Source organism: Gobio gobio (assembly GCF_949357685.1).
Source record: "Gobio gobio genome assembly, chromosome: 20".
NCBI classification, from domain to species: Eukaryota; Metazoa; Chordata; class Actinopteri; order Cypriniformes; family Gobionidae; genus Gobio; species Gobio gobio.
In genome coordinates, this window is record NC_137113.1 from 37,242,178 (window position 1) to 37,267,492 (window position 25,315).

The 25,315-nt window shown below is 36.3% G+C and overlaps 1 protein-coding gene across 2 annotated transcripts; it reads left to right on the forward strand.

Annotated features, from left to right (window-relative positions):
• Positions 1-744: 744 nt before the first annotated feature.
• Positions 745-24,454, forward strand: smarcd2 (SWI/SNF related BAF chromatin remodeling complex subunit D2). 2 transcript variants are annotated; one of them, XR_013815340.1, is made up of 13 exons: positions 745-1,149; positions 2,169-2,365; positions 9,641-9,683; positions 9,780-9,902; positions 11,841-11,960; positions 12,581-12,676; positions 13,004-13,105; positions 17,384-17,545; positions 18,870-18,967; positions 19,352-19,503; positions 21,296-21,418; positions 22,556-22,657; positions 22,770-24,454. XR_013815340.1 is itself a non-coding variant. In XM_079801298.1 (13 exons), the coding sequence occupies exons 1-13, from the start codon at positions 991-993 to the stop codon at positions 22,821-22,823; spliced, it is 1,515 nt and encodes a 504-aa protein (XP_079657424.1). In that variant the 5' UTR covers positions 786-990; the 3' UTR covers positions 22,824-24,454. The 2 variants fall into 2 exon arrangements, 1 of the variants encoding a protein (XP_079657424.1); XM_079801298.1 differs by having other exon boundaries at positions 786-1,149; positions 19,352-19,487.
• The last annotated feature ends 861 nt before the right edge of the window (positions 24,455-25,315 follow it).

The window sequence follows — 25,315 nt, forward strand, 5'->3', positions numbered from 1 at the left end:
ATATATATATAAATATATAAAATTGTAACATTTTAAGTACACACTGACCTAATAGTAAAACACTTCACTTTTGGCATTTCAATATATATTTTTTTATTTAGTCTTTATTTGAAATTATATGGATCCATCTGAATTGGTGATGCTTAATAGGCTATATTTCACATACCTCTTGTATATTATCGCACACAAATATTGCAGCTTTCGTTTCTTGTTTGTTCGTCTTGGAACTATTTCTCCTTGTGAAAGCGTTAAGTTCATTACTAGAGTGTTATTGGCCCACTTAATCAGCGGATGCTAGGGGTTCCTAAAAAAAATATATTTTACAAGTTGTATTTTTAGGGCTATCAAAGTTAACATGCTCTCAAGATATTAATGCAATTTTATTACATATTTACCAAATTTGACAGTGGATCATATTCTAATAGTCCCAACTATGGTCAGAAAACAAATATGCATAGGCCAACGTTTATGTTAATCTCAGATATGCTGTCATTTTTATATAAAAGGCAATTTAATTTTGGAAACATTTCATTTTTTAGTTTAAAAGCATAAATGGGTTTTTATACATTAAAATGTATATCTGTCTTTATATTTTAGAAAGGGTCTGTCTGTCGCAAGGTGATGAGCCTATTATGCACTCTATGATTATGCATCTAAAAAAAAGAAGAAAAAAAACCTAGGTAGATTATTACGAGGCAAAGTTATTTGGCAACCCAGGGGGAGGAGATCTGAGAAGCCACACACACTGATAACTGTGTAGACATTGGTCAGGCTCTTAAAATGTTGTTGAGAGGAAACCATTAAGATTAAATGGGGGTTTGACAAGCTTTAGAGGAAGAGATGACACATTGAGCGGACATCGATCGACAATTAAAGACGGAAGAATAAATCGATATTTGAACGAGATATGGTTACGCACGTTTATCGCGTGACTCCGTAACGGTTTTGATTTTGTTTCTTAACAGTTATTAGCGGTGAAAGTAATCGAACATGGCTAATAGATCGGGTTTCCCCGTCAACCCCAGTACCCCAATAAACCCCAGCATGAACCCCATGAACCCGGGCCACAGCAGCGCACTGAGAATGCCAGCAATGCCACAGAATTCACCCTACAGAGGGATGGGCAGTACTCCCAACCAGTATCACCAAGTAAGTGAAGAAAACTCTTTATTTGTTATCTGAAGCGTTTAGCATCACGCCATAGCTTCAGTCTTCCCTTCTGTCATTTCATTAGCGTCATTGACGATTTATTAGCAGACTTATGACATTAAAATTGTCAGAAAATAATCTACAAGGATGCATTTTTACAAAAATACAAATAAAAATGTTTAAAAAACACTTAAAGAGCGCTGAGGCCCACGAAGAATAAACATATCTACTTCCGCGTTTGGATCCCACCATGAAGAAAACGCGCGTGCTTTACTTTGAATAACTAAGTTAAGGTTACCTGCAAATCTGCTCAGAAACTTAAAAAAAGTTATGAGGTAATAGTATTCCATTTAGTTATATACCATGGTAATACGATTTTGTTTCGACATATAACATGGTAATACCAAAATGTTTGAACATTTAGGCTACCATAGTAATATTATAATATTTACTGAGCTGTTGAGGACCACTCAAATGCCGTGTAACGTTAAATGAATATGGTATTCATTTATTCATTGTCATTCTCATGTTATTTATTCAAGTTAAAAGCTATTTGATATTATCACTGTATCACCATGGTACTGCCACAGTATTTTTGGTAACACTTTACAATAAGTTCCCATTAGTTATTTAATGAATTAACTAAATTCAGTAACAGATGAGTTATTTATTAATCTTATTTAAAATTAGTTAAAAAAAAATACAATTGTTTATTGTTAGTTAATGTAAGCTCAGTTCTATTAAATAATATTAATATATGCAACTTGATTTTAATAATGAATTATTACATGTCAAAATTAACTAAATAATAAAAAAATAAAAATGTTGAACTATTTTTCTTTGTTAGTTCTTGGTAACTAATGTACTAATTTTAACAAATGGAACCTTATTGTGAAATATTACCGTATTTTGTACGCTGCCTTTATAGGCTGTTTTAGTCATGCATTCCTACATGAAGTTTTACGTTGGACAAACTTTACCTATAATAACAGTCTCAAATCCTGCAATTGTACCCACAGCGCCCAAGTATGCCACCCAGCCGAGGAATGCCAATGGGGGGCATGGGGTCTATGGGTTCCCCTCTACCTGGTCCGTCTTATAGTGGAGGCATGCCCATGCGACCCGGGATGCCTCAAGCCGCAATGGACCCCACCCGGAAGAGACTTCTTCAGCAGCAACAGCAGCAGTCCGGGGGTCTTATGGGTCCGAGAAGGGGGTTAGTACATTTAGTATCATTGTTTGTGCATGTATGGTCAAAATATTTGACGTTACAGTAGCATTTATTTCACTTCACAATTCTGTGTCTGGGTTATGGGCCTTATGAACAAAGGAGGGTTTTATTTTTGGAGCCCCAAGTATAGTTTGGTTTAGATGATGTTAAAGTTAGTTAAAGTTGTTTTTTATTTTATTTTAATGGAATATTGCAGTATTTATTATGATTTATTTATGCCCATCATTCATTTTTTTTATATATTATTGCCATATAAGTATTTTTATTATTTTGTTATATAAAGAAGCTATTTGGGCTATTATTGTATTTATAAAGGTTAGTTCTGATTCTCAAATCTGGCTGAGCAAGACGCTTTCAAAAAGTTCTGATATTTCAGAAGTATCAGCACTGACATGTTACGCTAGACAGGCTGTCAGTCAGTGCAGTTACTAGAGGTCAACCGATAGTGGATTTTATAGATAACAACAACTAGGTTGGACTGCACTGGCCGTTAACCAATTAATCAATTTATATTTTTTTTAAACGGACACTGAATGTAAACAAACATAATGCTTAAAATAGTGCTGAACTTTATTACAAACATTTAAAAACTGTACTGAACCATGAAAATGTACTGTACTATATTAATATATTAATTATACTTTGATAATTTATGTTCATAATGCATAACTAATGTTAAGAGATTAGGGATGCACCGATAATAACATTTTCAAAAATTTCAAAACTCTTTATATTTGAAAGCCGATAACCAATATATTGGCCGATAAATCTAAATCCAAATTTTTATAGAATTTTTGAGAGCCTGATTAAAAAAACGTAAGTTTTACCATTAAAAGTCATGTCCCAAGCACATAATTATAATGTTCTCATTATAATTTTATGTAGCCTATATGATAGACTTGCCCTGAATATGTTGCACTTTACTGTATTTTCCTTTTTTGAAGTGATTCCCATCATATTTCAAGCAATTCAAAACCATCATGGCAGCCAGTGCGCATCTGAAGTGACTCAGCTGAAGGAAATAATACATTATTTATCGGCTTTAACAAAAGCACTAGCATTGAAATTAGACATGTGTATATTATATGTATACTTTCACACTTTTTGCCTCTATTTTAGAACACTTGATGATTATCTAATTATCTAATTATCAAAATATGTATTACAGTGACAATAACAAGAACTGAAATCAAATGCGTTTCTGATTTGTTTATATGTTTCTGTTGGCTGCATGACAATACAGTTTGCTTTCTCACTAGCTTTTAATAAGCCACTTTTGCTGCATAACGAATGCATAAAATCGACCAGCTGGATATAAACTAATGCAAATAGATGGTAACAGTTGTGACATTAAACATTTGGGTTGGGCTTGCGTGTGTTTTTGTCACAGTTTTAACCACTTGAGGTGCTGCTCAACGGCAAACATACTGCTGTTCTCCACTAATGCAGCATCTAGTCAACAAATTGATTTCTTTATAATTGTGTACATGAAAACATGTACAGTAGTGTACTGTATCTGTATCGTTCATTGTCAATCTCCACGAGGCATCAGTGATAGTTTTTATTTGGCCTCTAGAGGCTGCTCTCGTACTATATAATGATAGCAGACCCTTCTCAGCCGCTCCAGCGGTAGATGCGAAAATAGATTTGGATATGGATTTTTGCAGATAACAAATGGTTCCAGAAATCGGTTATCATGCTGGTTAATCTGCAAAACCGATCAATCGTCGACCTCTAGCAGTTACATTGTTACGCCAGTAGGTGGTGGCAAGGGATGTTTATGACTTTAATTTGAGTGCCACTTCACAAGGCTCAATTGACGATCAACGCATCACGTGTGTAACGTTGAAGCCGATGTTTCACTTTATAGAGATCAACAATGGCATTGATTCAATGCATTGAACAGCACTGACTCCAATCATGGGAAATCCCCTTAAAGGTGCAGTGTGTAGTATATATGAGGTTCTATTGACAGAAATGCAATACATAACTATGTTTTCAGTGGTGTATAAAGACCTTACATAATGAAACGTTACGTTTTTATTACCTTAGAATGACCCATTTCTATCTACATACACCGCGGGTCCCCTTACAGGGAAGTCACCATTTTGCAGCAACATGATTCTACAGTAGCTCTAAACAGACAAACTGCTCTACAGAGCGCTAGCTACTCTCTGCGGTCTCAGAGGACATCTTTGTCTTGTGTTGGCCACTGTAGCTTCTCTATGTGCTTCAAAAGGGAGGGGCGAGTGGTGGGTGGTTGCAATTAGCAACCTCACTGCTAGATGCCACTAAAATTTACACAGTGCACCTTTAAATGTTAAAAGGATACTTTTGACAAATAAACAATTAAACATGCACATAAACACAATGGCCAATATACCGTGTCACAAAAAATGATCGCAGCCATGTCCATATTTTGCGATAAAGTCGATATATTGATTATTGCGACAGGCCTACTTGCGATCTGATGAAGTGTTTACTGGCACGAGGAAGGGACGACCTGTCACTCACATGAGATCACTGCAATAGCAAACCACAACGATCCAAATCAGTTCCAGATGGACAAAGTCGAGTTCAGTAAATATAGTGCGCTACATTTTTTCTTGTTTGAAAAGCAGTTTCACTCAGATATACATCACAATAGGGAAGAAAAGACTATCGCAAATTCTGTTTCATGCTCACTTTAAAAATTTGGTACTGAACCCAAAGTGTCATTTGCCACAAGATAGTCTCTGGAAACCAAAGGCTTCTTTGTCCTTCTAACTCAGAGACATTTGTTTTACTTTACCAAAGAAGCGTAGCATAGCTACTTGGCATATATTTACAACATTTAAAGAGCACCTATCATGGCATTTAAAATGTTCCAAATATTGTTTTAGAAGTCCCCAACAACAGTTTTGCATGCATGCAATGACAAAAAAGACTTTAGTTTTCTTATAATATGCATTTATTTTTACCTGTTTTGACAGCGATTCTCAAATGATTCCTTTAGTGATTCACTTTTCAAAACCCCGCCTTTACGTGACGCTAATCTGCGGTGATTGGTCCGATGACCCAGTCAGTTGTGATTGGTTTAGTCTGTGCAGATATTTTCGGAAACGGAACGCCCATCAAAGTCTTATAGTGACAGTAATTTGTTAATATGTGTCAGGAGTTATGAATATGAAAACCGCGTCGGTACTGTTTGATTGTAATATGAGCCTCAGCTGATCTCATTCATAAAAAAACTCCTCTATTCTCCTCACGAAGACTCGCGACAAATCAACATCCCTCAGGGCTTTTAGTTCAAAAGTGTGCAGATGAGGAGACATATTGATAGATTCTCATATGTCTGTGTCAAATTTCTAAACAGAGGAGTATTTTTTATTCAATACTTCCTCAAAATGGGCAGTTATAGCCTAATCATGAGCGATTGAGTCTCTTATGTGTTGTTTTCAATTCATACTGGCAGCCGGAGGGCGCTCTGTGCACATGTAGTCCATGTATGGTACAGACAGACGAAGAAGAACCATGTGCCATAATAGAAGTCCATAATAAAAGCTTCCTGAGATCGCGAAACATACATTTGACGACTAATAAACACACAATCGCGACGATGTATGGTTTGTCTTCAAGCCACTTAGTCTTCAAATGCTCATCCTTGGGCAGATGAAAGAAGTTTGCTTTTGAGTCGCACTTCAGAACACAGCGTCTCGTCGCCATGATGTTTTCTAGTTTTCACTGGCGTCTTGGAACGCAATAAGTGGGCGTATCGTATTCAAATAACTTGACAAGTTGACGTCAACTAGTCAGAGAAAAAGCTTCGGTCTTCTAACGATTCTTAAAAATGACTCTGAGTCGACTCTTACTTTTGAAAGAAAATAACTATATATACGGTGCACTGTCATATTTCAAGCTATCACAGGATGTTTTTGTTCACAGATCTATGTTACACACTACATGAAAGGTAAATTTCAAAATTCCATGATAGGTGCTCTTTAAAACGTTTTAAAGTCTCAACCATGGGGCAGATGTATTTGTTATTACTGATGTTTGCTAAAGCATTTTGAACAAAACCGTATTTACTATCTACTAGAACAGTGGTTTTCAAACCTGTCCTGAGCCCCTCACCACTCTACATTTTGTATGTATTCCTCATCAGACACACCCGATTCACTGGTGGGGGGGTCCCTGGAACAGGTTTGAGAACCACTGTACTAGGCCCTGTACCAAATGGCACACTTCATGTGCATTTTCGGTCTTGTGGACTTACAATGGCTGCTGCGTTCGCATGTCCGTTAAGTCCACGAGACCGCAGGGTGTCCCATTTGTCATTTTTGGTCTGAGAAGTGTGCTCGCGAGCGCCCCCTTTGCGGTTGATATGCGCCGTCAATGCGCACTGGTGCGGGTTACGCAGCGGACTTCTTCCTGGCAGTCAAAGTGGCATTACGTCGTGAAAGTGCGGACTCAGAGGAAGACCGTGAGGGTTTAGGGTGCCATTTGGGACAGGGCCCTAGAAGACTCAACCATGGGGCAGGTGTTTTTGTTATTACTGATGTTTGCTTAAGCATTTTAAACCAAATCGTAAAGGGATAGTTCACCCAAAAATGGAAATGTATTAGTTACCCTCATGTCGTTCCAGACCTGCATGACTTTCTTTCTTCTGTTGGACATAAAAGAAGATATTTTTTTGTCTTAATGTGGTCGCCGAAACTGCTTGGCTTCCAACATTCTTCAAAATATCATCTTTTGTAGTCCGCAGGAGAAAGTCATGCAGGTTTGGAATGACACGAGGGTGAGTAAATAATGACAGAATTTAAATTTCTGGGTGAACTATCCTTTTTATAAATGTTGAAGGCACAATATTTTTTTATATATTAAAATATCCAAAAACCACTAGAACAATGTTATATATTTTGTTGACATGTGTCCTTACATTATTCCAAACGTTAATGTTTAAATCCAGAGAAATCATCTATTTTAACCAGTGCTATGGACCGTGTCCTTGTGTGGCTTATCAGTGACGTCATATCGGTGCTACCCTTGATTTCCGTAGAAATCTCGGAAACACCAAAAGCGCTTTAATATATTATGTATTTAATTAGACGGGTGAGCAGCTGTTTGTATATACATGTATCATAAGAAAACTAATCATTGTTATGCAGCACAACACAGTTAGTATTATTGTTTGAATCGCTTGTTTTCTTGATTCACCGCGAGTAATGATTTAACCATGCCTCAGAAACACTTTTTTTAGCGCCTAACATAGCATAATCAGAGAGAGCTTTCTCCCTCATACAATGTATTTTAAAATGAATTGCATGTCATTTAGTCATCCTGTTTTTATTAACATGAAATTCTAATATCGATCTAGATTACTGCAAAGTGCAACAAGTGTCCTATACCAGTCACCGAGCAAAAGCAGAGTAGCGGTATAACTAGTGCTGTCAATCGATGAAAAAATGTGATACATTTTTTTTTTTTTCAAAGTTTTTGATATTTTTATAGTGTAATAATTTCACAGTTATTCTCCAAATGAATGCAGAAACAACTTAGACAGTATATTTTAAATATCTGTTTAATCACTGATACGGATACTAATACTGATGTCTCTATGAATTTTTTTATTTTTATGATAGACATTCAACATTACAGTATAATTGAAAGCTATCACTTTCCACATTTATTAGGCTTTAAAAAATAAATTTTGATTTAAGTGAACTTAAAACAATCTTTACATAAACCCATTATAATAAATGTCATATTTACCCGTGGCCTCACTACCTGTTAGACATCAAACACCTTTCTTAACTGCATAAATAATAAATTAAATAGCCTATAGATTAATCACCATTAGAGCTACCTTTGGTCTTTGATTAACATTAATGACAGACAGCATTAGTCTCTGCTGTGACTTTTAAGATCTGCCGCTGCCGAACATGACGCATTTCATTTTAGTTCAAGTTCATTTAAGACATTATTTAACTAATTTAAGACTGCTCTTATGAGCATACTCAACAAAATAGACATTTTGGTAAAATTCTGTTTGTTATTGTTTGTTCAAACGGGAAAGATTCCGTCGGATTCCTTTCCATCAGCTGTGGAGGTGAAGTGTCAAGACTACAACTCCCATGATTCCGTCATCAAGCTTCACCTTTGTTTTGAATAAGCCACCTCTCGCGGTGAAACTTACATAATGTGCCTTTAAACTTTGGTTCTTTGTGATACAAGCATTAATGATTAAAGGCACGTTCACACCAGGGACGATAACAATATAGTTAAATAAAATTATTCTAAATTAAAAGAATAGCAGAGTCCACACTGCAACAAAAATGATAATGGCACAGAGAAACGATATCATTGGAATCAAATTCAGAATAATTTTTTTCCAGCTGATGAATAACAAGATTGACAACCAATCAAAATCTATTCTGCTTTGAGCTCGAGCATTTAAATTGGTTGATGACAAAACTGCAGCACGTGCTTAAACAGAACGGTATCATCCGCTGTTGTAGACGCTATTATAGTTCTCATTGTAGCTTATCTTTTTCGTTCTTGGTGTGAACGGCTCTTAATACCTTAAATGATGCATGTAGTTACTAGTTGTGGAGAGGTATGCTATTACTGATGCAAGCAATCAGATGATTTTTAAATGTTTTATTTTGAATGATAAAACAGGTGAAAAATCCAGTCATTTCAATAGGAATCCATGCGATCTGAAGTTTTGTGGAAGGGCGAAAGAGTTCCCCACGTTCATGCTCAAGTTGGTCTGGCGAATTAGCCACATTGACCAACGGAAAAATGCATGGTTTGTAAATAACTTCTGTGTGAATGGTGCTTCGTGCATCGCTGCACATTTATTTGAACAAAATTAGCAACAGAGACTCTTTATGAATCACATTCCTCTTTTATTTAGTTTATTGTTTATTGTTAGAAGCGTTCCCAAATGGAATTGTTGGAATTAAAAAAAAATTATCATATATATATATATATATATATATATATATATATATATATATATTCTGCTTAGTTTAAGTAATTCAGCATTTGAGCTCAATAAACCTTTGAGGAAAGATTCGTAATTTTCAAATGTTTATTCAAAATAATGATTGTTTCACTGTATATCTTATGAGGAAAAAGTTGTTTGTTTGAGGATAATTATGTGGCTTACACTTTAGATCTCCAGTACTCTAAACTTTGAACTCTGTAATTGAAATAATATTTTAATATATGTTTGTGTTGAGTCATGTTTCTTACACATCTGCTCTACATTTTAAGGGTGAAGAGGCGTAAGATGGCTGACAAAGTGCTCCCACAGAGGGTGAGGTTAACCAGAATAGTTTAAATCAGTTTTTTTTTTGTGTGTGTGTGTGTGATGCTGAAGTACATAGTTTCTCATGATTTTGGTTTTCCTCAGATCAGGGATCTGGTCCCAGAGTCTCAGGCTTACATGGACCTTTTGGCCTTTGAGAGAAAGCTGGACCAGACCATTGCTCGCAAACGCATGGAGATTCAGGAGGCCATTAAAAAGCCGATCACGGTAGACTGGACTAGCAATTGTTTAGCTTAGTTTAAGAGAAGTTCACACATTTACTCACCCTCATGTCATATGACTTTCTTCTGTAAAACACAAAAGAAGACATTTTAAAGAAGTGGTTCTCAACTGGCTTGGCAATGGGACCCACATTTTCCCATGGTCAATAAGCCGCGACACAATTTTTTAGGAGTTTGACCTAAGTACAAGTTATGTAAATTGGTACTTTTTGGTAATTTTAGGGCTGGGACAATATGGCCAAAAAAATCATATCTCTGTATTTTTTGGTTGAATGGCGATACACGGTATATATCCTGGTATTTTCTAATACCTTTTCTAATAATTTTCTTTTGAAAAAATCTGTATTTATTTTAATAATAATTAATTTTATTTCACATCCTGCCTAATGATGTCCTAAAAACAATGTTGATATTGAAGGCTATAAATAAATCCATTGAATGTAGTGTAGGCTATGCAATATATTATGTGCAAAAAGAGTGTTAAAATCACATTACATTCTAACATTGTAACATTACAATCTGAAAACAAAATTAATAATTCACTAAACTAAAAATGAAAATAAAAACAAAAGCATATTAGCCTACTTTTGATTACCTAAATAAATTAAACATATACTTAGTTGTAGGTTTAAAATTCCACATATGGCACATTTATTGTCCAACAACAAATATTTTAGAAATATGTATATTTTAGCCCGAATTATTGCGTTCTTATTCTATTGCGCTCCCTCTGTCTGCCGCTCATGTACACGGCGGCGCTCATTCACGGAAGCCTGAATTTTAGCGGAGATTCACTTGCAGAAGGCTCGTCCCCTCCGGACAGCAAAATGGACGTATTTGCATGACTTTCTAACATTTACAGATGGAGAATATACATGTGAAATGTAAGTTATGCACTGAGGAAAGCACCGCATTTCATACGCATTAAACACTGCAAATATTTATCTGTCTGTCAGCACAAGTAGTCTATCTCTCAGAGCATCTGACAGGGCAAGCTGCTTTAAACTATACATGTTAACTATATCTTAGGCTACCAGTTATTTTGAAGCCCTTAATATAAAGCATGTGTCATATTGAGGACAAGTTGTATCATGCACTTTCCCTGCATCAGCTCACTCTGCATACTCCGCTATTTTTCAGATGCGCTCGTATCAATCTACTGTATATCGATATAAACGGTATTGCCTCATTCCATATAGTTTCTAAAAAATATATTGATATCGTACAAACTTGATGTACCGCCCAGCCCTAGGTAATTTCATGACTTGCTAATTGACAACATAACTACAACATTACATGCTAATAGTTTCCTTTGTGCTTTATTTATAATGAAGTGATATACAGCACGACATGCAACGAGTACAGTATAAAGTCTGACAGGCCAGGAAAGTTTGCTTTTCTGAGGTGAGAGACTTTTTATTTCGTAACAAATTACGTAAATAATGTTTGAATAATGACACTGACATATAGCTTGACCGCAGATACTAAATCGGGACAACGCGTTTTTCTACTATTTACTTAAACTGCATCTGACAAAAAAAAAGCACATCTTTCAAAATAAAAGTCTTGCATCAGAAATGCGTGGAATTATTACGTTTGTTGTTGTTTCTTTGACTGCACAGTCCACGACCCACTCAAACCGGTCTTGCGACCCACCAGTTGAGAAACACTGTTTTAAAGAATGTTGGTAACCAAACTTTTGGTGACCTTTGACTTCCATTTCTCAAAATATGTTATTTTGTGCTCACAAAAAAACAAAGTTATACAGGTTTGGAACAACGTCAGGGCGAGTAAATGATGACAGAATTTTCATTTTTTGAGGGTGAACTAACCCTTTTTGCTTTAGCTTCAGTATTTTCTCTATGCCTACTTGAAGAAATTAGCCAAATTAAATTTTTTATATCTCGTTTTTCTACTCATCCAGCAAAAACGCAAACTGAGGATCTACATTTCCAACACCTACACACCTGCCAAGCCGGAGGGAGATGAGGCTGAAAAGGTGTCATCCTGGGAACTTCGAGTGGAAGGCAAACTCCTGGAGGATGTATGTAATGATTTTCACTACATGTTCACTTGTTCGCATGTATGTGAACTCTAGGCAAGGTTGGGCGATCACACATTGGAGTCCATTTCCAGTGTTTCATGACAAGTAACAGCTCTAGATAAATCTGAATGTGTCGCCCTTATACTTAATGTTTTTTATTTGGCAGTCTTGAGTCTCTTGGTCTGTTGGCCAGCTTAACTGCACTGGCTCATGTCCTCAGCTCACTCCTCCAAACCAGATGTGCTCTAAGCTGTTCCATGTTCCCAGACTTTTTAAGGAATGGGAATTGAAACTTTAGCCTATTTTGTGAAATTAGTCAGTAAACATCTAGGCATGTATTTGCCAGCTGAACAGAATGTATGCTGCCGCATGAAAAGAAGAAATTATTATTTTCTTCAATTGTTATAAGTTGTGTGGTACTGCAAGGGAGGAACAGGCCAGGCATTGCGCAAACACATACTGGTGCAATAGCTGTGTGTGCTGCTTCTAAAAAAAAAATCCCTCCAGTGCGGTCAGCTCCAAACAATGCAGTATCAAACAACGGCTTGAACACATTGATCTCATGTTGAAAAAGATCTCATGTTCTCTCTCCCCTTTTCCCTACTTCTTTCTGTCCTTAGCCTGGGAAACTGAAACGCAAGTTTTCATCCTTCTTTAAAAGCCTGGTTATTGAACTGGACAAAGAGCTTTATGGCCCAGACAACCACTTGGTGGAGGTATGACATTTATAGTGTTGTTTTTTTTAGGGGGGGGGGGGGGGGGGGTAAATAATAACTGACTCTAATGACACGTATTCACAAGTTAAATGATATCCCATAATTACTGGCATAAAAATTTGGATCGGGTGTCACTGGTTCTTAGGGGTGATTTATAGTAATTGCAATAACTGGGTAATAACTAGGTACTAATCCTGAACCGACTCCTAAACCTAACCTTAACCCATGTAGTTCCCTCCTATTACCCAGTACTTTCTTAGAGATGTACTATCTTGCAGTAACTCCAGTCATTACATCTGTAGTCATATCTTTTTATGTGTGTCTTAGTGGCACAGAATGCCCACAACTCAGGAGACAGATGGATTTCAGGTGAAGAGACCAGGAGATGTGAATGTGAAATGTACTCTCCTTCTCATGCTAGACCACCAGGTATTACATACACATCTCACAAACACACCACCAGTAATTTACTCACCCTCAAGTTGTTCCAAACCTGTATTAATTTCTTTCATCTGCTGAACACAAAGGAAGATATTTGGAAGAATGATTGTAACCAAGCCGATCTTGGCAGCCATTGACTACAGGGCTCCAGACTAACTTTTTTCACTAGGAGCACAGTGGCCGCCAACTGAAAATTTTAGGGGCGCACACCGTAAATCAACATGCTAACCAAATCTACTAATGTCCACTGTATAGGGATGGGTATCGTTAAGGTTTTAACGGTATTACTACGCTTACCGATCCGGTACTTTAACGGTATTCTTATCGGTTCTTTTTATTATACTGTTTTTTGTTTTTTTTTTATGAAGAAGAAAAAAAACCTAATTAAGAACATAATTAACATGGCTTTATAATCTGAAAAGTAAAATATCAATAGCAAAAGAAACAGCAATGTTTGAACAAAAATATAAAACATCTATTTGTAAATGGACCAGTGTGCAGCCATTCGGAAGGTCTGCTAACATTAATATTACTTAGAAAGAACAAACCTGCAAAGAAATCTAATAAAGTAATGAAATGTAAAACAACACTGCATAGTTTTCACTGTATAAATTGACAGATTAATGCTTATAGAAGCTAAAGTTATTCATTCAAGAGATGTGAATATTTTCTCTTTGCCTTTTGTTTGTTTCGAATTAATGGCTCAATGGTCAGCAGGTTTATTAGACGCTGCCCCTTTAAGACCGAATGCAGAACTAATAATATCATATTCTCCTATTTCCCCAAACTATTTACGCCCATTTAAGATATAAACTGTTAAAGTAAATACTCTCCAATCCGGTCATTTTGACACAGGCTATTTGTTGTTCATTTGATGGTTTAGACGCGCACATGAAGCCTAAAATATAAAGTGCAAGTCGGTCCATTTCGCAGCACACACACATAAGCCGCTTGAAGTTGGAAACAGCGTCTCTTGCGCGGATTATTGTGCATTTAATAGCTCTTTATTATCAAACACATCCCGCAGTTTGGCAACAGTAGAGACTGCAGTTTACAACAATCACTGATTCTGACGTTAAGTTTAGGTTTAGGGAGAAATGACAGCGCAAGGCTGTGAAGGGAAGGATGTCGCGCTCGACGGAACACGGCTTATAGGTATAGTTTTACCTCATATCTTCTTTTTATAATTATTGGAAGCCGAAATCGAAAATAAAATTATTTTAATATCACAGCACATCCCTAAAGTTTAAGCAGAATAAACTTTTGTTTAGTTCTCTTGGCCATCGTCACTCATTTAGCTGACTGACGTGTTGTGTTCGCTGTAGCTCCACGTGAGAGAGCTCGCTCGCTTTCTCTCGCTTTCTCTCTCTCTTCTGGATTGCGAATAGCAAAAATGCATCACGGACAAATGGTTTAATATTATCTCATATAGAAACGGCTGAGAAAGATAGATAGAATTTGACAGATATAGCGTCTATCAATTATAATAGTATGTGTATTTTCTTAATTTCTCCAGTACCGACAGCAGGCAAATTTACTGGGTCGCACACTCTCAAATTTTAGTCGCAGTCTGGAGCCCTGGACTATCATAGTATTTTTTATTTTTTTTCTCCACTATGGTAGTCAATAGCTGCCAAGATCTGCTTTTTTTTTTCTTGGGTGAACTATCCCTTTAAGATTTTCTAAAGTCTAAGCTAATTAAGTCTCTTAAGCTTACCAAGGGTGCATTAATTTGATGAAAAATACAGTAAAACAGTAACATTACAATTTAAAGGAACTGTTTTCTATTATAATACATTTTAAAATGTAAAAGCTGAGTTTTCAGCAGCCCTTTGGTCTGCAGCATCACATGATCCTTTAGAAATCATTCTAATATGCTTGATTTTGTTCTCAAATTTTATCATTTATTATTGGTGCTCAATTATTAATAATGGCTCATATTATCAAAACAGTATTGAAAAGAGGTTTTGCTGCTTAATATTTGTATGGCAACCATTTTGTGGATTTTTTTATTTGAAATAAAAATCTTTTGGAACATTATCAGCCGGTTTCACAGATAAGGCCTAAGCCTAATCCCAGACAAAGATGCATGTTTGAGCTGTCTGAACTGAAAGCAACTTGCACGGATATATCTTAAAATATATCAGTGCCATTGTTTTGTCTCAAGATACACACCAGTAATGTTTTTCACTAAGGCACATTTATAAAAGCTACTTAAATGTCCTAATTGAACCAAGGCCTAATCCTGGTTTTATCTAAGCCTTGTCTTTGAAACCGGGCCTGTATGTCTTTACTGTCACTTTTGATTGACTTTTTGATTTTATGCATCCTTGCTGAAAATTCTTTTGTATTTAACTTTCTAGTTAAACAGCAGCAAACTGTGTTCAACATTGATAATAATAAGAAAAGACTGGAGTAATCGCTGCTGAAAATTCAGCTTTGCATTACAATAAAATATAACATTTTGAAATTAGTGATGCACCGATCATGATTTTACATGGCCGATTCTGATACCAATTTTTTACAAGAAAACTGTCCGATACCGATACCGATTTCCGATTTAATTTATTTTTTTTTCACAATAAAAGAATGAAAGTATACATGAACAAGATGTTTATTTGGTATTTAGCAGCCTATATTGGCTTTTGGCTAATGAAAACAAGTCCGCAATCTGAAATTAACGGGAAATTGAATTGGAAATTAAAAGGCTAAAAGGTGAAATTTAAGGCAACAACTGCATATTCTGCAATCCAAACAAAGATGTTACTTAAATCAGCATTTGTTTTTAAATTCAGTGTAAAGAAAAAAAAGTCTTTACCAGTGAAATTAAATAAAACCAGAGCATATAATTGTTCCAAAATGTTAAATCAAATAATGTTTAGTGCAACGGAAACAACTAAGATGCAGGTGCTTTTTAAATCAAATTAAGTCAATGTAATTTTAAGGTAAAATAAAAATGATCATCCTATAGGCTACAGAACTGATAGTAATTAATTTCAAAAGTGCATGCATGTTCTTCTTTAGGCTACAAAAAGAAGTATTTCGGCTTTGTCAGAAGTTAGTCTGTTTCGTTCTCATCCGATCCAACACGTGAGAAGCTGAGCTGAACAAACGCTCACTATCTACGCTTGTGGAGGGCGCGGAGAGGTAAGCTCGCGCAGGAAAGCGGCTCTTCATTTCCTTCAGCCTATATCGTCTCTTCCCTCAGTTCTCCAGTTTCCGTTTGTAACACACAAGTGACATGTTCGCGAATGATCGCAATATAGGCATATGTGCACGCGGGCGCACTTCCGGAAAAATCGGCTGAAAAATACAAAGAAAACTGCCCGGTTGCCGATTGCGCGCTAGAATCAAAAAACAGCCGGTTACGGTTTTTGGCCGGTCAACCGGTGCATCCCTATTTGAAATAAATTCAAATAGAATAGAAATACAATAACTGTTCACTGTATTTTTATCAAATAATTACAGCCTTGGTTAAAGCTACACTGTGTGATATTTTCCCCCATCTAGCGGTTAAAAGGTATATGACCAACCAGTGAATATTAGTTTCTCTTCCTCTCAATTCCGATTTCGTTTTAACTCCTACGGTGGCCGATTTAGTCCAAGATTAATATGGCTTCCAGTTCGACCTCGTCCACATTTGACACGGTGCCATCGCGTGTTAAAACGGGAAAGGCGAAGCTGGAATTTACGGGTATGTCCTTCTTTGGCTAATGTACTTTCAAGATGGAGGGGGCAACATGGCGACCCTCATACAATTAATTAATTAATTAAAATTAATGAGCACATATATTTTTGAAAGAACTAAGTGTTTTTAGCTAAGAATAAACTAAAAAAGTCACACAGTGTAGCTTTAACAAAAGACACTTCTTTCAAAAGCATTAAAAAATCGTAATTATTCCAAGCAGTGTATTATGTATTCATCGACAGTTGTCTTTAGTGTACATCACAGAATCATTCAACAGAATTGAAGCAGGTGACATGGTTAGATACGCCCATGAATCCAAGATGCATAATATTTTTTTTGGTACATTTTCCCTTTAACTTAAGTTTTCAAATTTAAAGTTTGTTTTGTCTACTTTTAGGAGAACACTTGCATATAGCCTCAAAGCTAACAGACATGGATTAAAAGCCAAAAAACTAAAGTAAATAAAAGAAAAGAAAACTTCAGTCTATTAATTTCATAAGTTTGTTTGTTACAGAGTATATGGTTGTCTTTAATGATATGGTGATCTATAATCTTACTTCTCCTTCTACTCGATTTAGCCTCCGCAGTATAAGCTGGATCCACGTCTGGCTCGACTGTTGGGAGTCCACACTCAGACCAGAGCCAGTATCATGCAGGCCCTGTGGCTCTACATCAAAAACAACAAGCTGCAAGACTGCCATGAGAAAGAGTACATTAACTGCAACCGATACTTCAGACAGGTACGCAAAAGGTTTAGCACTTTTAGAAGGAAATTACAATCCAGTGCCTGGCTGCAACAAACCACTTAAGAAAACTCTGTTCAGTTTTTACCCTTTTTAACTATAAATGAACTATTACTAAGGTTATTTTCTTAACTTAATAGGTTTTCTGCGACAGCCTGCAGAAGCTCAATCTAAAACACATTAGAATAGAAACACTGCAGAAACCCTGGTATCTAAGCTTTGTATTTGACACTGTCTGCCGCAACATGCTTTCACTTGCCTCTAAGCCATTGGTATTACTGGCACAGCTGTGCACATTATACCTGAGAGATAGATAGCAATTTTTTCTTTTTTCCAGAAATGGTAATTTTCCACTGCCCCTGACCTGTCAACAGAGGTGTCCCTCAGGGCTCGGTTCTTGGCCCAATTCTCTTCTGTATGATTTCACTAAATTGTAATTCCTTGAAACCAATGAATTACATTACTTGGTTTAATTTTCCCCCTGTTATGTTGATGACACTCAAAACTGCATCAGCTCCTGTGCTACTTCCGTCCTTCCTGTCAATGGAATCTCTTTTCAAACTGCCCATTTATAAAAAGAAGGAGAGACCTAATACAAATGTAAAGATTTGATTATCATTAGGGGCTTTCGCACTGGAGGAACCTTTTCATAGTTCCTATTACTATTGGCAGAAGTACCTGGATTTTGGTGTGTTTGCATGGCAGGAACTAGGACGATTTTAGTTACTTCTGAGTAGGGTCTAATCCAGCACTACCGGTAGCAGGAACTACCGGTGTGCGCCGATTGGCTGAATGCACGTGAAACACCAGGTGCTGGAGCGCCATTTAAAAAAAGCTGGAGGGCCATTTAAAAAAGGTGTGTACACACACAGATTATAGCCTATATATTTACACCAGAACTAACTGTACGAACATGGAAAACAGTGATAGATGGACCTCTCAACCTTTACACTAAAGAGAAAATCCAACGCAACTTTGAGGGGACTAAGCGAAACATAATTATGTATTTATGCTCAGCTAGCGACATTGGGCATCAACCAGGAAAATTGCCCTAGGGGTTCCTTTAGTTCTCGGGGAACCACCCTGGTGGCTAGTTCCTAGAACTACCCGGTGCGAAAGCCCCTATGGAGACTTGTTTGGGCCCACTCACAAATGAATTTCCGTTGTCAACCATTCAAAAAAACTTAGCAACCATATTTCAAACACCCTGCATAGTGTCAGGGAGCTTTCCACAAGTGCAACCAAAGACAACCAAGGGATAGGTGCTAACTCATTGGTCACAGACTGAGCCATGTGTCACTGAACTGCTGTAATCTTGCAGATCTTTGGATGCCCCAGGATGAGATTTTCAGATATTCCCATGAAACTCGCCAGCCTCCTTCAGCACCCCGACCCCATCGTCATCAATCATATCATCAGGTGTGTGCTTATGGTTTCTGCTCTGAATGTTTTCTGGTTAATTTCTCTCTTTTAGTTGTTTTTAATACACAAAATGTATATGACGTATAAATATTTAAGCTACCAAACCAACGTTTTATCACACTAAGGTTTCTGAAAATAGCTTGCACCTACAAATTTTTCAGCAAAACTAAAATTGTATTTATTTTAAATGAGTGAGTTTGAGGGAAAGAAAAACAGCCAACTTGTGTCCAGCATTGATGAGAATATTGGGGGACTGTTGAATACGTTGAATGACTATTCTATATATCTTATTTTCAGCATCTTAAATGTAGAAAATTATATTAATAGTCGAAGTAATTGATTTTGACCAAATGCTGCTTTATTGCTGTATCATTTTGTCAGTGTGGATCCCAATGATCAGAAAAAGACTGCATGCTTCGATATCGATGTTGAGGTGGACGACCCTCTGAAGGCTCAGATGACCAGCTTCCTGTCATCCACAACCAATCAGCAGGAGATTGCTGCCCTGGAGATGAAGGTGTGTGTGCAAGGACGTAAATGACCAAGTGTAAATTAATATTTATTATGAGTTATATATTTTAAGTTTAATGCGTTAAGAATATTTAACGCATCTGTTTTTCTATCATCCTTTGGCTAGCGTTACATTAAATGTGACCAATGCTGGCAAAATGAGTCAGAATGCACACAGGCTAATTACGAGCTACAGGCAAAATAAGTGAACATTTGGTTGAATTTGAGCTTTTCAAAAAAATTTGTTAATTAAGCCCTTGTCTAGCGATCCCAATGTTCCAAATAGCAATTAAACATCTAAGAGTATCTTTATTGGTAGGTTTTCTGAGAGTCCATGAAAAATGATTTTTTTCTCTGCTCGCTTAAATGGCGATTGTGCTTCCCCTCAGCACAAGTTTGATGTTGTTTTAAAGAGCAGCATACCAACTTTGTGAATATTCATAGCGAATTCTCAATGGCATGAGTCTGAACCAATGATCCAGATATACACAGATTTACAGTATTGTCTTAAATATCTGTCTTGATGAGGATTGTCTTAAGTGAATGTTTGGTTAACTGTTGGGGAACAACATCTGATGTGTAACATTATATTAGATCCGTGCGGTACAGTAGGTCTATATATATATATATATATAAGCTGTCTGTTTAATTACTGTTAATCAAACAATTGTGGTATCATGGGGAAAAAAAGTTGAATAAATATTTTTCCTGTAGATATAGGGGTTTGACTTGGCGTGGCCAAATTTGGTTTTATTACCAGGGATTTTAAGGTATGGTTGCTAGGTGATCTTTCTAATTCCAACAAAGCATACATAATTTTGAAGGTTTTTTAATAGAGAATGTAAAAATAACTAACTCATTTTTGACAATCTGCTCATTGCGACTCATTTTGCCAGCACGGGACGGGTCACATATGATCACGTTCTTATTCATGCAAATGCTTTTAAACCATTTAAGCGTGACAAGACAAAAGAGAACACGACTGTCTGTGAATGTCCTGACACACGACGCACAGAAAGAAGTTTCGTGTGCACAGACACTCACCAGAATCGAGTTCTCTTTCGCGCTTGAACAAACAATGACACACAGATTTATGCCAAAATGCCCGTTTTGTCAAGTATTCTCATAAGAGCAGTCTTAATTGAGTTAAATAATGTCTTAAATTAACTTCGAGTTGTGAGAAAATTAGATGTGCATGACAGTGTGTCAGATCCGCATCATATTTGGCATGTATAAACCTGCTGCTGTAATGTCTGTCGTTAATGTTAAAGAACAAAAATTGTAGCTTTAATAAGGATTAATCTATATAATCTAATTCATGCAGTTAAGAAAAGTGTTTGATCACTTTTCATTTTTGATAACTATTCAATTTCTGTCTATACATATGTCTAACAGGTAGGAAGGCCACAGGTAAATATGACATTTATTATAATGGGTTTATGTGTAGATTGTTTTTTAAGTTCACTTAAATTAAAAGGTATTGTTTTAAAGCCTAATAAATGTTGAAAGTGATAGCTTTCAATTTATGTTTTAAAAAAATCAATTTCATAGAGACATCAGTAGCAGTATTAGTATCAGTGATACTGGCCTTCATTCTTAAAAAGATGCCATTACCACAAATAGTTAAAATATACTGTCTTTAAGTTGTTTCTACGTTAATTTGGAGAGTAACTGAAATTATTACAATATAAAAATATTTCAAAATGTTTTTAATCGTGATAAATTACAGAAAAAATGTGTGATTAATTAGTTATATATGGGGCAATATTATATATATGGGGCAATTTTTAACCAAACATTTACATTCTCCATAAGATCCATGAGACTATTGAATCCATCAACCAGTTGAAGACCCAGAGAGACTTCATGCTCAGCTTCAGTAACAACCCACAGGACTTCATCCAGGACTGGCTCAAGTCTCAGAGCCGAGACCTCAAGGTACGCTGAGAGCTTGCACCATGAAAAAATTATGCTGTGGGGAGACAACAACCAATAAAACACAGACCTGCAACACGCTCATTACAGACTATTAAAATATAAATATTAACATGAATATTAAAGTATGACCACAGAGAGAGAAAAAAAACAAGAGTTGAGGGCACCTTAAGCATTTTAAAAATCTAACCCTATATAGCCACAAACTGCCAAAACGAGGGAGAAACGTGGAAGAACATTTAAAAGGGTCTAAAGATATTTTCAATATATTTAAGAGCACTACAGTCTCTGAACAAACAACACACGTCAGTTTAACACAGAAAGAATAAAGCAGTTAAATATTTGCCCATTCTTCTTTGAATTGTCAGTCTATTAACTTAAGTCATTGTCTTCTGTGTATCAGAATAATCCATCATGTTATCGTCGTGATCAGACGTACGGCTGTAGTATCAGTGTCCTTTGCATTCATTTCATTTGAAGAAGACGTGATGAAATATGTGCACATACATGCTGCTGGAGCACTAGAGTATATGAAATAGGTCCATAAAAAAACTTAAACGCGCTCGCTCCGGTCTATATCAGTGTTATATGATCCATGTGGTGAGTGTTGTTAATCTCATCGCAGCGCTCCGTGCAGAAATCGCCCCCCTATAACCTCAAATAGGGCATTATTTGAGGGGACAGCCATTTGTAGTGGTGTCCGAAACCATAGTGGACGTTATTGAGTGCACTCATTCAATCCCACATTGCACCGCAATAACGAGTGTACAGCCGATACACACAACGGCTGTCCGAATTCACTCACTTGTTTTCGTTGATCTGTATTACTGGACTAAAGTAGGGAATAGAGAATGAGGCTTTAGGGGGCGAAATCGGATTCAGCCATAGGCTGTAATGCGATCTCCGCTGTGTCCTCACTACAGTGCAACAGTGAAACGGGACCCCTCTCAAACAGTGTCGCGCTGCGCCGCGTTCCAAACGTTGCTTAAACGACATATACCGGTTTTGCGGTATAATCAAAATTCATATCATAACAAAAATAAATAGCGGCATTCGGTATGAACCGGTATACCGCCCAGCACTAGGTCTGACTTTTTTTTCCATCTGTCATTTATGGATGTTTTGCTTTGGTTTATGCAGTTGATGACGGACACTGTGGGAAATCCAGAGGAGGAGAGGAGAACTGAGTTTTATCACTCACCCTGGGTCACAGAAGCTGTTGGACGCTATATATTTTCAAAGGTGAGTGCTTGGTATTTCTTTCCATTACAAAACACATCAGATGCTATAGCATCTATAATACTATAAAAAATGAATATATATGTATTTTGTTTGTTTGTTTGTTTGTTTTCAGGTCCAGCAAAGGAGACAAGAATTGGAACAGGTACTGGGAATCCGACTCACTTAAGACGATACAGACTCCAGATCCAGTCATCCAAGGAATTAGCTCAAATACAGATGAGAATAAACGGAGCAATTCCAATAGGGTCCTCACACCACCGTGCCCTAATAAAGCCAATAGAGGCACTTCATATAGAAGTTTTGGGTGCTGGTATTGTTTGGTATATTGCACTATCATAAATGTCTTCGCAGCTGCAGCATCTGGTCACATCAAATTTCAAATGCTGTTACGTTAACTGGAACGCTTCTGTATGTATTTTCCTCTTTGAATTCAATCTCTAATCTTCTCTTATATATTCTGAAAATGTAATATGAAAATAAGCCATCCAGTTAATTGTCTTCATGATTCAGTTTTTTGACACACATCTTTACTTTTATTATATCCTGTTAAGTAGGGCTCTGTTTTGCATATTTTACAGTAAGAAATACTGTACTGTAGCTAATTGGCTAAAACTCCTATAGGAAACAGATGCAACACCGCTTATTGTTGTTAATTCATTTTGTGTTTATGGTTTTAGGATTTGCTAAACTCAGTCTACATTCACCATTTTGTCTCTGAAAGGTTTTAATTCTCTCCGCAAAGGCTTTTTTCACAAATGAATTGCACAATTTTGAGTCAGAATGCAGTAACTTATAATTAGGTTGACTAGTAATGAAAATGCAATGTGTTTCTTTTTTTAATATTGTGGATTTTTCCATTTGGACTCTCAGGAAAATATGTGCTGCACTGTGTTCAAGAGCCATCTTTTTGTGTTTCTGCCCCAACGAGAACTCCAGCACATTTGGTTGTCCAGCTGGTTTAGTTCATTATACCAGACTTTCTGTCTTCATCTTGTTAGTGTTTACATTTTTTTTTTTTTTGTGCTGTTCGTGTTATTATTTAGCTTTCAAAACAAGTCTGCTGAAGTGGTACAGACCGTACAGCAGTGACTGAATTTGTGAAAGATGGTGTGCCAACCATCAACTTATTCTTTATTTTTAGGTATTCAAAGCCATATTTCTTCTTTTTAATAAGTAGTTTAGTTCAGTGTGTACTTCTACATTCCAAACAGCTGATGGAAAGTTTCTGTTTAAGTGGGTTTTAATATGTGGTCATTCATATTGGTGTTGTCATTTGTGGTAAGTATTGATGACAGCAATTTAATTTTCAAATAAGGAATATAACCGGTTCAACATCTGTGACTTGCTGCTGATCACCACAGAAAATTACTTTTGACTTTACCGTTTATAAAGTGGTCAAAAACTAAATGTGTTGCCAGTTGTGTGCTTAAAATGAGATTCTGACTTTCGATTTTGTTAATTGACAGCATGCCACAGATATTGTCGATACAGTTGAACTCTGAATGTTCCTTTCAGTGGTTTCATTTTGTTATACCTGAATTATTCAGACGGCATTAATGCTGATCTGAAATGCAAGCTCTTGTACTTTTGATTTACTTATGAGTGGATTAAGCCCTTGTGCAAGTGCCAATTAAGTTCTTACAACTTAAGTTCTGTTTTATATTTTGTATCAATGAAATGCTTACCTTTTGTACTTTTTTACTGGGAAATATTTTAAACAATAAAGTTGTTTCCATGAAAGGGAATCACATGTGACTGAACAAAAAGTATGTTATGATCAAAAATAAAATGTCTGAGAAAAGAATCAAATTAGTAGCCTAATAGATGGAATATTAAATGTTATCATTAGATGAAATAAAATGCAGAAGTAAGAATCAGGTATGTCCGTCTGCTAGGGTAAATTGTTTGACAAAGCCAAACACCGGTCATGTTGATGCATGTATGTCTTTAGTCCTGTTTAGTCTGGTAATACCGGTCTCAATTACAGTTTTTTAGAAACGCTAGGACCTATATCTCAATACATAGGGTGCTTTTTCGAAACGTTTCACACGGTTGCAGTTCTCCTAAACAAGTTTCATCTGTCACAGCAGTTAATTTCACATTCAAAATGCACTAAATCTACCAAAACACTTCATACATGTCTCAAATCAACTCATTCTTCCATAATAGCAAAGGTTTTGTGAGGGCTTCAGCAGATATTGTACAATAGCAACAGCAACTAATATACATTTCCTGAAGAAAATGTGAATGGTGCTTGTAGTGGCAAAAATCGGCACTACTAGGGTGTAGATTTAATACACAAACTGTATGCCTATCTGGGAAAAAGAACAACCTCGTTTTTAAAGGGTGACATTTTTGTTTAGTTATAACTCTACTCTTATTTAAATTAAGAATAATTAAATAGAGTAGTCTATTTAGATCACCACAGGTAAAATATAGTAATATTTTGTGTATAATATTGTTTATATCTAGAATGGCTTTGTGGTATTATAGGCTATATCAACACATTTAATATAAATACAAATGCACAAAACACTGTGAGTTTATGACAAAACACTGTAATTTGGCCTCTATTACTTTTTAATACATGTCACTTCATACTGCTTGATGGGCCGAGTCAAAAGAGCCCAGCCTCAACGTTTACATATTTCCTCTACA

Excerpts from the sequence above, each read along its gene's own strand:
- smarcd2 (XM_079801298.1), top strand. The coding sequence starts at position 991 with ATGGCTAATAGATCGGGTTTCCCCGTCAACCCCAGTACCCCAATAAAC. Across the intron at positions 1,150-2,168 it reads CTCCCAACCAGTATCACCAA|CGCCCAAGTATGCCACCCAG; the intron begins GTAAGTGAAGAA and ends TTGTACCCACAG. Across the intron at positions 21,419-22,555 it reads CTCAGAGCCGAGACCTCAAG|TTGATGACGGACACTGTGGG; the intron begins GTACGCTGAGAG and ends TGGTTTATGCAG.